This window comes from Vicugna pacos, chromosome 5, assembly GCF_048564905.1.
Source record: "Vicugna pacos chromosome 5, VicPac4, whole genome shotgun sequence".
Classification (NCBI taxonomy): domain Eukaryota; kingdom Metazoa; phylum Chordata; class Mammalia; order Artiodactyla; family Camelidae; genus Vicugna; species Vicugna pacos.
The window spans coordinates 68,586,417-68,599,983 of record NC_132991.1 but is presented as its reverse complement, the minus strand read 5'-3'; the positions used below and the strand labels follow the sequence as shown (position 1 = coordinate 68,599,983).

The window sequence follows — 13,567 nt, the reverse complement described above, 5'->3', positions numbered from 1 at the left end:
AAACCTTAATTACAATGTGGAGATTTTCCAACCTTATCTGATTCACATAATTTATCTTTTTCCTCCATCATGAAATACTGAAATCATTTTGAAATATGGCATCCTTTGTCCCTCCGGTCACTGCTTCCTTTAACGTAAATTCTGAATAATTTCCAGACAAAGAGCATTGTTTTTGAACCCCTTCACCTTCTCTACTAGGAAATCCTAGCTGTCAGTCTCCTATCTGCTTTTGTGACAGTAATTGAAAACTCTGTTTTAGCAACTTTTTTTTTCTTGACCCATGTCTGTATAAAAGCTTGACTGGTGCCAGAGAGTTTGAGCAGTTTTTCTCCAGATCTATTTCATGGACTTGCTGCATCATAATCAAGTGGGGTATTAGTTGAAACTGCAGAGTCCCAGGCCCCATCCCAGGCCTAATGAGTAAAAATATGGAGGTGGGTATGACCTGGACAGCAAACGGCGCAGGGTTTTTATGCTTGACTAAATGCTGGCTTTGACCTTTCTGTGAGAGTTCTCAAGAAATGAAGTCATTCAGTTAAGTAAATGTCAAATGGTCCACGTGAAACCTTCTGGAGTTGAGCTCTTAGATTGACTTATTGGTAGTTAACATGTGCCTAAGTACAGAGAAATGACTGATGGAATTAAAAAGCAATTGGAATTTCTATGTAAATGACTGAGTGAATGTTGGTTGTATAGCTTGGTGTCCTGTGGTATCTGCCTTAGACTGCTTGGAAAATTTCTCAGTATCTGAACTGTATGTATACAATTATGTTACTTATTTCTAAAGGGAGGAACAAAGGACTGGGTTGGGGGGGGTGTGGATGGATAGGTAGATAAAAGAAACAAAGTAAACTCTTTAACAGAAAACGTTTTATGGCATGTCTGCCTCTTTATTAGAAAGTAAACCTATTCTTTTTTTAAATGCACATAGTTTATTATAAATTTTACTAATATAAAGGATGTGTAGCACATAAAAGCCTTTTTCATTTTTAAATATCTTAATTACATTCCTAAAAGAAGTTAACAGCAGTAACCTAATAATGAAATTTCTTAGAGGCAATTTTAACCTTCTATCAATAAAACTAGTTACTCAGAGTTTTAAAAAATCGGTCTCTTTTTGCCCTAGTTATGTCACAATTAGAGCAAAACCCACTGAACACACTAGCATTAAATCAAGGTAGATTATTGGTCCTAATTTTAAAAGTTTAGCTTATTTAATCATTCTTTAAAGTATGCTTTTGTAAGTCTTAATTGTGGATTAATGTGGATTGGAGTTGGGTGAGGGGTTGATCTCTGGTGACTAGAAATGTATATTTATTTACCTGAAAAAAAGTAGGTAGTTGGATTTGGGCCCAGAAAGAGTAAGACCAGATTCTGCATATCTTTTTTTTTTTTTTTTGATACGGTACGGATCATAGCTATGACATCTGTACTTAGCGAGTCCTTTTTTAATGAAGTCAGATGCTGTTTCCAGATCCCAATTAATGAACTTCTTGACCTTAGTTACCTTAGGTTCCTAGATATTATTGTCTCTTTGCAGTATAGAGATTTAAAAATATATATAACCCCCCTGGACACCTCCCTCCCTTTCTACTCTTTCCCTTCTTCCCATTATAAGTTACTTGAAACCACTATTTTTAGCTAATAATTTATGCCTGAGTTTAAAAAGAAAATTATGTAAGCCCTTTTAAAAAAATACCAAAGAATTCCTTGTATCAGCGTGAAAATACCTACAGCAATTATCCAGCCTGACCATCTGCTTCTCCAAAGGCCCTCTAGCAAACAGTTACATCTATTTTGAGGTATAGTCCTTTTGAAATAACTTCTTCAGGAAAAAATAAAAAATTCTAACTAGTTCTGAGGGGTTTGTGTCTATGTATTTTGGGGTTTTGGTGTGTATGGCTCTTAAACTGAAGAAGGCTTTGAAGTAATAGTACTTGCAGCTCCTAGTAGAACAAGTACAGGTCATACACACCAGGGGTGGGTATTGAGTTCCTTGGGGAGTCTGCTCCCAGAAGTTAAACAGAATCAAAAATGATTCCTTTCATAGGCTGGGGTGGTGGCTGGAAGAGGAGGGGGGTGCTTTCTCACTGTTAGTGTTCTGCCTCTTGATCTGGGTGCCAGTTGGACAGGTTATTACTGTGCATGTTAGTTTGTGTGAGAGCTGTCATAAATCTTTTCAAGAAAGCAGAAAGTAAGTTAAACTGATTTTAGATTCTGTCATTTAAAAATGTCAAAAGTCAGAAGTCACATTTCAGAAATGTGAGGTTTCACCCTCAAGATCCATTAGCAGCCATGTGTCTTAACAAGACAACCTTAAACAAACTAATTAAAAATCTAGGCCTTATTTGGAGGAGGGTATAAAAATTGATTAGCCCCTTTTTTGCTAATATAAGAATGAAAGTTATCTTTAATAATTCTGTCTTCAAAAGAAAATACAAGCATTATTTAATTACAGAAATGTAACATCAACTTCCTGTCTTCTTTAAAGAATTGAAAACCATGCTGTAAGTAAAAATAGAGGGGTGTGTGCTTTTCTTATCATAATGTATCGAAATACACTTGTGGCCCTAAAAGCATTCAATGTATTAAGTGTCCGTTGTACCCAGGAAAGAATAGTACATAAGTAAAACTTAGTTTAAATGATGTAATTTCTGTTCTTCTTAAGTTAGTATATTTGCCAAAGCTATCCATGGGTAGTATTCACTATTAATAAAATATGCCCACCCAAAACACCGTCTACTTGGAACATTTTTTTCCTTGCACTTAGTCCCCAGGTCTGTCGTTTATTCATTCTTTAAAACCCAGCTCAGAAATTACTTCCTTTGGAAGCTGTCTTCCTCCCAAACTTGCCCCCCTACTTCTCTGTGTCACGGGTTATCCACTCCCTTGTACCTGTAAACCTTTTACAGACTATTTTTATCACGTTTGTCAGACCTGCTTGTGGAAGTTCTTAACCTTTTTTGTGTTGTGGACACCTCTGGCAGTCGGGTAAAGCTTATGGATGCTTTGAAGTAATCCATAGCTTCTCTGAAAAAACACGTAAGATTATAAAGGAGACTAATTATATTGACATGCAGTTCTGTTCCCAGTACCTCCCTCCCCCCAAAAACTACATGTTTAGTCTATCTCCTTGTAGATCATTCTCATCTTTGGGTCTCCAGAATCTAGTTCAGACTTGGCACACTTAAAATCTTTTTTTTTTTTCCATTTCATGAGGAGAGATGAGAACATACTTTTATCAAATGATCGTATTGCCTTTTCCCACCTGAATCTTCATTTGCTTAGGTTCTTCCACCTTAATTTTCTTTTAAATTTTGTGTCACTTCCATGTTACTTTAACAGTTCATTTTTTTAATGTTTTTATTTTCAGAGAATACCATTAACACTAGTATCCTTTTCCAACTATTTGGGTTAATTTTCAGGAGCACCTGGGGACAGGGAAGGATTTGGCTTCAATAAAAACTTCTAGAACAAGTGACTGTTGTTAGTTTTATTTTTATTTCACATTTACATTATGTTACTCAGAAGACCATCATAATTAACTCAAAGAATTGTTTCAGTCAGATATTTTTAGGTGCACTTGGAGAACTCATGCCCACCAGAATTTAGGCACGCAGTGATGGAACTCAGTGAAAGAAAGACATTATATGTCATTAATTTTCTTGCCATTTCTGTTCAAAATCGTACCATGGAAAAATCATGGTAGTAGAACGTATTTTTAATGTTTAGACAACTAGAATTTATTTTGTTTAAGGAAATTCTGTATTCAGATTGGCTGTCTGAGATCTTCCCTGAGATGCAGTGGTCTTCAGCCCGAGCTGCCTGTGTGGTGCACGGGGCTCATCGGGGAACTGGAAGCAGCCCCAGTGAGTGGTGTCCTTCCAGCATTCTAAGACACAAAACTGGAATCGTGTCTGATTCCACCGTGGTCCATAGCACTTGGAGCTTTGGACATAGCTTGAGTTTTGTTTTCCTTTTATGCGTCTGTTTTATCTGTTTAAAAAAAAAAAACAAAACTTCTGGTGTTCAGTGACTTAAAACTTTTGGGTTGTCTATTCTATGTCTAGGCCAAAACAACTTCATGAAATCCCAGCCTTTTACTGTCCTGACAAAAACAAGGTGAATTTCATTCCTAAAAGCGGCTCTGCTTTCTGCCTCGTCAGCATCCTTAAGCCACTCCTTCCCACACCAGATCTTACCCTCAAGGGCTCTGGCCACAGTCTGACAGTCACCACTGGCATGACCACTACTCTCCTGCAGCCCATCGCTGTGGCCTCCCTGCCTACAAACACAGAGCAAGACCGAATCTCTCGAGGAACCAGTACAGTCCTGCCACCGACCTCTCTCCTCCCACCACCAGAACCCATCGAGGAAGCTGAAGGATAGGTCCTGGTGCTGCGTGGCCATTGTTCTGGGTAACCAAGAACCTCCTCCATCCCTTGACAGTGATGGCATCGTGCGCTCCCACTTGGCCGTGACGTGCTCCAGCGCTGCCCGTGATGCGTCACCCTGAGGCTTCTGGAAGAAAGCAGCCCCTCTGATGGCTCTGCTCACCCGTGAAGGCCGTCCCTCCGTGCTTAGCCTGCTTTTTCTTAAAGCACCGGTTGAAACAAGAAAAAAGGTCTCATTCTTTCGTTTTGGAGGGCCAATATCACACTGTTTTTTGTTTTCAAATTACTTGAGAAAACAAAAAAAAAACTGATCCTTGCAAACATGATTCCTGAAGGGAGAAGTGAATGATGCTGCAAGAACCATCTTTTATATGAAAATGACTATTTTATAGTACCAATGTTACATTTTCTGAAACGTAGCAAACAGGATGTTCAAAAGATTCTTTGGTGGCCTCTGTTTCTTGTTTCCCTTTCTAGATGTGTGCTTTTCTCAGCTGTTTTCAGCTTTGGGACCAAAGGGATTGTTGACATTTTCCCAGCAGTCTTAATCTCATGACTGTGTTCTTCTCCCAAACAAGATTTGATAGGTAAATGCATTCAACAAGTATATATATTAAAAAAAAATTAAAAAGCAATATTAGTACATCATGTGATTTATGTTTTTTGATGTCAGAAGTTTGTGCTTTGGGTGAAATATTTGTAAAACTGCTGTTTTCTTCACTACTCTGTACACCTTTCACCATGTGGTCAGAAAAATTATAATCTGGAGACAAGTGCTTTAATATGTTCTCACCCATTATTGGAACTTGGTTTAAAAGTCAGTGAGCCAAAAGGAAACAAACTACCCAATGCTGACTGCTAGCGAGGAGTAAGGAGCCCCTAGGGTTTTCTGAGCAGTATTTATCACGTGAGCTCCCTTCTTTACCACAGGTGTCGTTCTACCTTTAATCGTCACTGTATCATAGTCCCAAGAGATCCTAAAATGGCTGTGCATGGACTTCCTCCTTTGCTTTTGTGATGTTGTTGTCTTGTGGATTTGGTCAGGGTTAGTTTGCCAGGAGTGTAACCCATTGAGTAGCGATCCGTAGTCACAGAATCTTGCGGCTGACATTTTCTTTGCGGTGATTGGCACTGAGATGTGGTGCCTACAGATTTTGCTAGTTCTCCCTCCTACGTTCCACACGGTGAGGGAAACAGGCAAGGAGAGCTTTGGAGCATAAACAACAAGAACCTTTGAAGAGTCCATACAGTTTTGGATTTAGGCTCATCCTAATACAGTCACTGCCGATATCACATGACAGCAGTGTTTCACGTCTGGGTATGTGGTGGTGAAATTAAGGAGCAGCTCGTTTTAAAAATGAGTTCCAGCAAACAGTGTTGATAAAAAGCATCCTTCTAAGATCTTTGTAAACTACCTTATGATGCAATAATGTAATGTTCCTATACATATTATAGGGAGGAAAAAGATTTAAATACTTGTAAAAGGGATACAGTTTGAAGGTTAGTATGGTCAGTTTGTCCAGCTATATCCCATCAAAGAAAACCTAATGGTAGCAATAAATCTTCTGAAAGGACTTCTTACACTTATGTATCTTTAAAACACCTAAGGAATTAAAAATATGCCCTGTTAAGTTGAAAATGGAGATTTATTTAGGCAAATTAGATAAACTTAAACATCTGAATAAGTCTGTCAGGTTTCAGTTGGCAGGACTGATGAATTTTCGGTAACTTTTCCGTCCAAAACTAATTGACCTGGAATTAGTACATTGTGGCTGCTAAATCAGGAAAAGCTCATTTATTCAGGATCTAAATGTTCTGGCTGGTTGTTTTTTGTTTGTTTGTTTTTGTTTTTTGAGAATTTTGATTCTTTGCCTTTGACTTTACCATTTCACCATTGAGAACTGCTGTCAGAGGTACAGAAGAAAAGGTAAAACTGAAATCAGGTGAGTTGGTATCAGTGGTCAGAGAAGGAGGTTACAAACAAGGTTTCAGAAAAGCTCGTCAGTTTTTGGATTATTTGAATTCTGTTAAATCTGTGTTCTTTTTCTTGCCTTACAGTTAGTTGCTTCTCTCTCCACCCCTACAACGTCACAGGGGTGTTCATAACTAGAATGCCAGTTTGTAAAGCTTTTCCTCTTACTCTGTTGCGCACATTTGTCTAGCACATCTTTCTGTAGTGTTTCATATATCCTTAAAGTGATTTAAAATCAGGATGGGAGAACAAGTTTGACTCATTATTTATATAGTTTCTTAGTGGAACTTCTAATGTTTGGTTGTATGGAGAATGTGAATTCGCAGGTAAATGAATTGTATGGCAACCAAACATTCCTTGTCTTTGGGAGAAAAAGAGCCTGAAATTTGAGAGGGGGGAAAAATGTACAAGGTATAAACAACTCTTAACTGCCAGTGCCAAAGGGCTAACTTTTAGGCGTATGAGCTTTATGCAGTCTTGAAAAAATATTGACCATAATCCACTCAGCTTTTATTTAACCCTTCACACGTGGTTGACTTTTTTTTTTAAATAGGTCTACTCTCAGTAGAATGCATAATACTGTTTTCTAAAATTACATTCCATAATTATCTTGTTATTCTGTAGAAAACTGTACAGAAGGTAAATACATTAGAATAGCTTCAATGGGAATATAATTTAAATTTTTAAAAAATCAAAGTAAATTTACTTCCAGTGCAGTAAAAGAAATAGGTAGCTTGTATATTTCAGCAAAAGGAGCTATTTTCTGGTTATTCACTTTGTCAGTCCTAAGTTATTTTTACCCTTTAACAATTTCTTCCTTGTGATGATAAAAACATAAATTTACTGCTTCTGATCATGACTAAGTCTTTATTGTCATGGCTTTTGTGAGCAGTTATGTTTTTAAAATACTTGTTTTGCTTTGGTTAGTAGGGGGAGCATAGATGCCAAAATTATTTTTTAACTAGATCCTTCTTTTTGTTTAAAATATTTCTTACACTTGTGACAAGCCAAATGAGCCTTTTAGAAGGTGCTGTTGCTAAATGTGGAATAACTGGCAAGAAAGGCTTTTTTTTGTTTTTTGGTTGGTTGGTTGGCTTTTACTGGAAAATAGCAAAATGTATATAGCCTTCTGGTATGTTCAAGATTAGGACTGGGTTGTCAAGATTTTCTTTTGTTAAAGGAAATAAAAGAAAAATTGCCACTACTGAATTTACTATTATAAAATTAAGATTCATTCCTTAATGCTTGGAATTTTGATATCTCAAGACCAGACCAGTGGATGTGCTGAATTTGCATTAAAAAAGCTAAAATACTTAACTTTGCACTTTAAGGTTTATGTTTTACTCTGCCTAAATTAATGATAAGCAGAGCAGCCCTGAACAATATTTTGTTTATACAATCCTGTTGAAGAATATAATTTATGTTTTTAAAAATTCTTTATTTTTCATCTCTGTTGAAGCTGTGTAAATTTTTTAAAATGCAATTTTAAAAAGTTTTGTTTTTCTAACAAAATTCTCCCTCAGAACAGCATTTCCAATGGTGATAAGTATTGTTACTGTGTACTCATGTATTCCCTGTATCTGAACACTTGTTGCTGCCTCACAAGAAAATAGAACTTTTATGTTAAAAATAAAGTCTGTTCTTCTTCAGAGTCTTTTTCTGCACACTTCTATGAATACTGCCTCAAACTCAAATTTATTTCTTTTCAGACACTTCTAGCTGGAAATAACCTTAGTATATTCTTTTTTCACAGATAGAAAAATGAACTTGTTTTAAGTAGCAGGGTATGTAATATTGTCAGTTGTTACTTCCTTGCTCCCTCCTTAACTTGATCTTTGTGGTAAGTGCTAAGTAAACATTAAAATATAAGCAAGCACACTGACAGATGTACGCATTTATAAGTAATTCAGTACTTCACAGTTTGTTAAGAGATTTAGCTGGGGGCCATCACTTAATTTCATTCTGAAGTACACTTAGAGGAATTTTTCCTTTTGTTTTGGTAATTCATTCTGGCTGAACCAGCCATATTCCTTTGGGACAGTGGTTTACAAATGCAGGACAGCCGTTTAGGCTGAGGGCTGTCGTCTGTATGATGACCGAGTGCAGTATGATCGTTTAGAAAGCAGGGTCACCTTTTAAGTGAAACAGAAGCATCACCACAGCTATTTGCACTGAAAAGTGATCCCCAAATTACTTTGTAAAAAATTCTAAAAATTATTTTTTGGGGAAAACGTTAACCTGAATTTGGGGATAACTAATGTTTACATATTTACCTTATAATTTAACATAGCATCAAACGCAAAGAGGATTTATCAAACTGGCATAATATTTTCTTCCATTTTTTTCTCAGTCTTTTCTTTCAACCTTTAAAGAGGTTGAGAGGAGAAAATTTAGATCTCAAGTCGGGTGTTCCCTTATTCTCCCATTTATTTGAGGTGTTTTGCTTTGATTCATTAGTACTAAATACCCACCCCTCCCAACCCCCCAAAGGTTTTTAGGTCTACTGTGGTCCTTCCCCTTCAAGTGCTTTTTTTTTTTTCTTTTTAATCGCTTTCAAGTGGTCGAGGTGTGAAATGCTTAAGAGTATCTTAGGAGTTTCCTGCCGGTGCATATCAATTTTCTTTTTCCTGGCTAAGATTAGTTTTGCTTTTTAAATATCTTTATTTTAAACCTCTACTAGAACATGGTATGATAATACAAACAGCCTTTTGTATCTCTTTGATTCAGAGTTTTTCAAACTATTTGGGTCTTGAATTAAATGGGTCCAGCCAGCATTTTTTTTTTAGTAGAGTAGAATAGAAAACAAATATATTCAGACGTAAGGAGAGCAGTATTTAAGGAGAATAGTATTTGTATGTAAAGCTTTTGCTAGACAGACATATACAAGGTTGTAAAGTGTATTTCTTACTGTGGGTTGTAATCAGAATGATTTGAAAAATACTGTTGTAGATACAACTTTTGTGTATGTGTTTGGGGTTGGTCTGGTATCTTAACACAGAGACTAGAATCTTTAAAGACATTGTCTCTACCTCCCTCTCATAAGTATCTCCAAATTGCTGGTTTTATTAAAAAAATACTTGTCTTTTCAGTGGTGTGCATCTTCCTCAAACTGAGAGTTTATCTCCATATACTCTGATTTGATTTGATAGCATCGACTTCAGTCATGCTAAATCATTATGTTTAAGAGAAGACTGTCATGGAGCTGTGATGGTTAAAAACCAGGAGTGGGACCATCTCAATTCCATGTCTTAAGCAGTTACCTTTGAGAACTCTGGGATGATTCAGAGGAGATGCAGGAAAAGCACAAGATTTAGGGCCACTTGCTTGGGTACTAGTTCTGGCTTTGCCGCTTAATGGTCATGGGATCTTAGGCAAAGAAGTCACCTCTTTGAATCTCAGATTTCTTATGTGATGAAGGAAATGCTGACAGTGGTGCTATCAGTCAAGTGTCTAGTGAATATGAAAATAACTTACAAAGCTGGAAGCAAACACTTATCTCCTTTATATTTTGTTAGGTAAGTTTATTTCTTAGCAAAGCCAAAAGTTGTTGGTATGGAATACGGTCCCATAAAATTCATTTTACCTTGTAAACTATAATACAGTCAAGGATGTTGATCTGAAATCATAATAAAGACAGGTAACACTGATAACTTACCAAGTGCCAGGCTTGGTGCTTATAATAACTCTATGAAGCCAGGTATTGCTAGTTTTACTATCTTACAAATGTCAAAATCAGAATTAGACTAACTTATCTTTGGTCATAGGTCTGATAATGTCAAAATTTGGCTTTGAACCATGTCTAACTCTAGAACTCAAACTTAACCACAAAGCCTTACTGCTATTTCTCCTGTAACAGTGACATTAGTAAAATCTATGTGTTCGGCATCATTGCAGTTATATGTCATCGGGTCACTGCCTTGTTTTTTCTTGGTGGTCTTGCTTGCTTCCAGTGCTGGCAGCTTGGTTCAGAGGGTGAAGAGAAAGTAAGCTGGTTGACACCAGTTCCCGGCCAAGGAAGCTAATTACACAAATCCTCAAGCTCTCTAGGTTTTAACGTTGCTATAGCTGCAGAAATTCAAAAGAATTATTTTCTTTAATTTGAGGAGCACATCTTTTAGAGAGGCAGGAAGTAGTGACTCTAATCACCTTTTTGTTGGATTTTTGCCTGACTTCTTTTTGAGGAAAAGATTTACAAAAGTAACTTTTTAATCTCAACTACTTGGTATGCCCATTTCAGACAGACAGTAAATCATCCAGACCACAATTTAGTTCATATATAATATTAACAGTAGTTATTCCTAGATGGTAGGGCTGTGGATGATTTCTTTGTCTTGTACTTTTTAGTGTTTTCCAGACTTGAAAATGAGAGAGTATTACTTTGAAATGGGAAAAAGAAAACAACTTTTTTTCTTTAAAAACATGCACTTCAAAACCTTGTTAACACCACCCAGACCCTCACCTCCATTTTGTATTTACTCTTTAATCATTGAATGGTTTATTTATACCACTGAGTGAAGGAAGAACCATGTCTTGACTTTAGATGCCAAGGACAGTTCTTACTGAACTCTTTTCATTGTCTTCTTTTCATCATCTTTTTCACTGGCACATAAAAGATGCAAGGAGATATTTTATGTTGGGCTTATGGATGTGACCCATCCTGACAAACATTTTTCTTCCCATCCGGTTCCGTACGTTTCCTTTGCCATATTTAAACATCTTACTATTGTATGTTTTAAATTCATTACTTTTGATACTGCTAACTTAGTATTTCTTTCCTAGCTTAATGTCTGTATCCCAAGATTCTGGGTCTGCTTTACTGCTCAGGGTAAGGAAATGGCAGGGCCCTGCCAACACTATGGAAAATGGAAATTACTGGATCAATCCTGGCTTGCTTTTCATTCCTCCCTTCAACAAATCAGGTTAAATACTATGGCTTATATTTCACTGGTTATTGCTTCTAGGCTCAAATTTTTGCTCTTTAATAGTTTATATTCTGTTACTTTGAGTATTCACACACAGAACACACATTCTGTTGTATCCCATATCTTACGAGTCCGTCCTGTAAACTAGACAGACTCTAAGTAATTCAGTAAATTAGAGTCAGTCTCACAATGATATTAATTGCCCTGTTTTACTTTCATTCTGTAGTATCTGTATGTATTCAAACTACCTTCTTATTACTGTGGTCCTGAGGTAAAACCCATGTTTTTGAATAGGGAGACAATAATTGGATTTGTATTGAACACTTTAGGAAATACTTCGTTTTATGCCATCTTGTAATCTTTATTAAAAGAGGCTCAGAAAAATGGCACATTCAACTTCCTTTGTTCTTATGCTGTAAGACCTCTCCATTTCCAGATGGTCTATGAAGAGAGTTATCTGAAATATCCACTGAAATACAAACACTTGTTTCATTGTGCAAATACTGAAACCTGTTTTGTTAAAATACAGTTTTTTTCTAACCATGTCATTTACAATTAATGAAAGATTTCAAAAAATACCAAGTTACACCAATCTGATCTTAATCTGCCCTGGTATTCCTGCCTTTCTTATAAAGTGGTTGAAGAAGATTAGGCAAATTTTAGTTCTTCTGGGGCTTTTCTAAGTTTAAATGCATACTTATTTAGTGTTTAAAAGTATAAGATAGGTATTTTCCCCCATTTAATATAAAAAGCATCCATTTATTTGGAAAGAGTTGTTCTCAGCCCACACTTGGTTAAGGTTAATTAATTTACTTATTGAATGGTTGGTCTAGATTTAACCAAACAGCAACTGACCACCCCTCCCACCCCTCTGTTCTGTGTTTATCCTGTCCTCCCCTTTACTCCCTACTGAATATGTGCTTGGTTTCCTGTTTTAGCGATTTAGGTGTGATATAGCCAGCTTTCTGTTTCTGGCCTTAAATTAATGATTGAGCTTCATATAACTAATCTTGAGAAAATATAGTTACCTTCATTTTAGTAACGGTTTTAAATGTGCACTTCAAAAATGGAGTTGTGAGACTTGCTTAAGTTATAACGACTTGCTAAGGCAGGTAATGTTGCTTTGGGGTTGAACGGGCAGCTACATACTCTGTTGAAAGAGAAAATGTTAGAGAAACTAAGAAATAATAAAAATCCTTGTAAGCATCTATTTTTTGATAACCTTTGCTCTTGGGAAATTGAGGGCAGGATCCCCTTCACATTCATGGGATTGGGGCTTCTGGCTTCGAGAGGCTAGTGATTCTCCTTCTGCACTGAATGTGTCTGTTTATACGAGAGCAAGAGCTGCCTTGTATGTGTGTGAGGAAGCTGTCCAAATATTTTTGAACTAATGGATTAGTGAAAATTAATGAAAGAAAAATGGCATAAACTAAAGGCATAAAGTGACTTTTCTGAGGTATTCAGAGTTGAGAGCAGAGTGATCATGGGATAGAATTTAGACTGATTCGTAACCATAATCATGGCAGAACAATGACAGTACTGCATTCTAGGGAATTTCAGTGAATAAAAAGGACGAGTTAAAAAATGCTTCTTAAGGAATCACCAGATAAGAACTAGGAATGAACATGTGAAACTATTTTAAGGAAAGATTTACATAACCTTTTCCTGAGTCCATGCCTACACACTCCTTGCTCTTCTGAAGAGCTGTGGGCGATTCAGGTCGTAGTTGGGCCAGATTGCTGTGGACGGGAAGCAGACTTCATTTTATCTGCTCTGGTCTGTTGCTAAAAAAAAATGTTTTTCTATATACAGTGACTCAGACATTACCCATGATTCTCTTGTAAATAATATGTAAGCCTGTTTGGAACTAGGAGTACAATGGAAACTACTGTGAACATCTTAGTTAAACGTTTTCTTATGCAGATGCAATGGACTGGATGACAAAGACAAGGCACCAGGAGAACTGCCTCAAAACTAAAGGGTGGGCAGGAAAAAAAGAATAGGAAACTGAGTGACTGTGTGTACAGTGGCTGTTTTCATTAAATTGCCTTCTCTCCAGTACTTACACTCTAAACCTTCTAAGGGTAGGTTTGTCCTTAGTAATCAAAGTCTCAGATGATGTCCCCCACAGAAAAGTGGGAAAATAAGACACTCCCTTACGATGGTACAGAGCTTTCTGTAACTGCCAGAAAGTATTCTGGTTTAAATCACATCAAGCAGTATGGGTTAAGTGCAAATCTGTATGAGGGCAAGTTGTTTGGAAATCTCCCCTCACTCAG

General features: G+C 36.7%; 2 protein-coding genes across 15 annotated transcripts in view; one reads left to right on the top strand and one right to left on the bottom strand.

Annotated features, from left to right (window-relative positions):
• The window catches only part of FAM117B (family with sequence similarity 117 member B), a 59,075-nt gene extending 51,058 nt beyond the window's left edge, over window positions 1-8,017 (top strand). Inside the window, exon 8 of one of the 2 annotated variants that reach the window (XM_072961436.1) lies at window positions 4,450-8,017. In XM_072961436.1, coding sequence (XP_072817537.1) covers window positions 4,450-4,516 — 67 coding nt within the window. In that variant the 3' untranslated portion in view covers window positions 4,517-8,017. Of the gene's footprint in view, window positions 1-4,070 lie in introns of both variants that reach the window. The other variant, XM_072961435.1, reaches the window with a different exon arrangement.
• Window positions 3,483-13,567, bottom strand: part of ICA1L (islet cell autoantigen 1 like) — a 59,048-nt gene continuing 48,963 nt past the window's right edge. For 6 of the 13 annotated variants that reach the window (XM_072961447.1, XM_072961446.1, XM_072961437.1 and 3 more), the window contains 3 exons: window positions 12,948-13,072; window positions 12,317-12,438; window positions 3,483-3,996 (listed from right to left, as the gene is read on the bottom strand). The gene's annotated coding sequence lies outside the window, so the exon portion shown is untranslated. Of the gene's footprint in view, window positions 3,997-4,517; window positions 4,595-8,711; window positions 8,731-9,872; window positions 10,432-11,628; window positions 11,758-12,316; window positions 12,439-12,947; window positions 13,073-13,567 lie in introns of those variants that run through there. The other 7 variants (XM_072961442.1, XM_072961440.1, XM_072961441.1 and 4 more) reach the window with 7 other exon arrangements.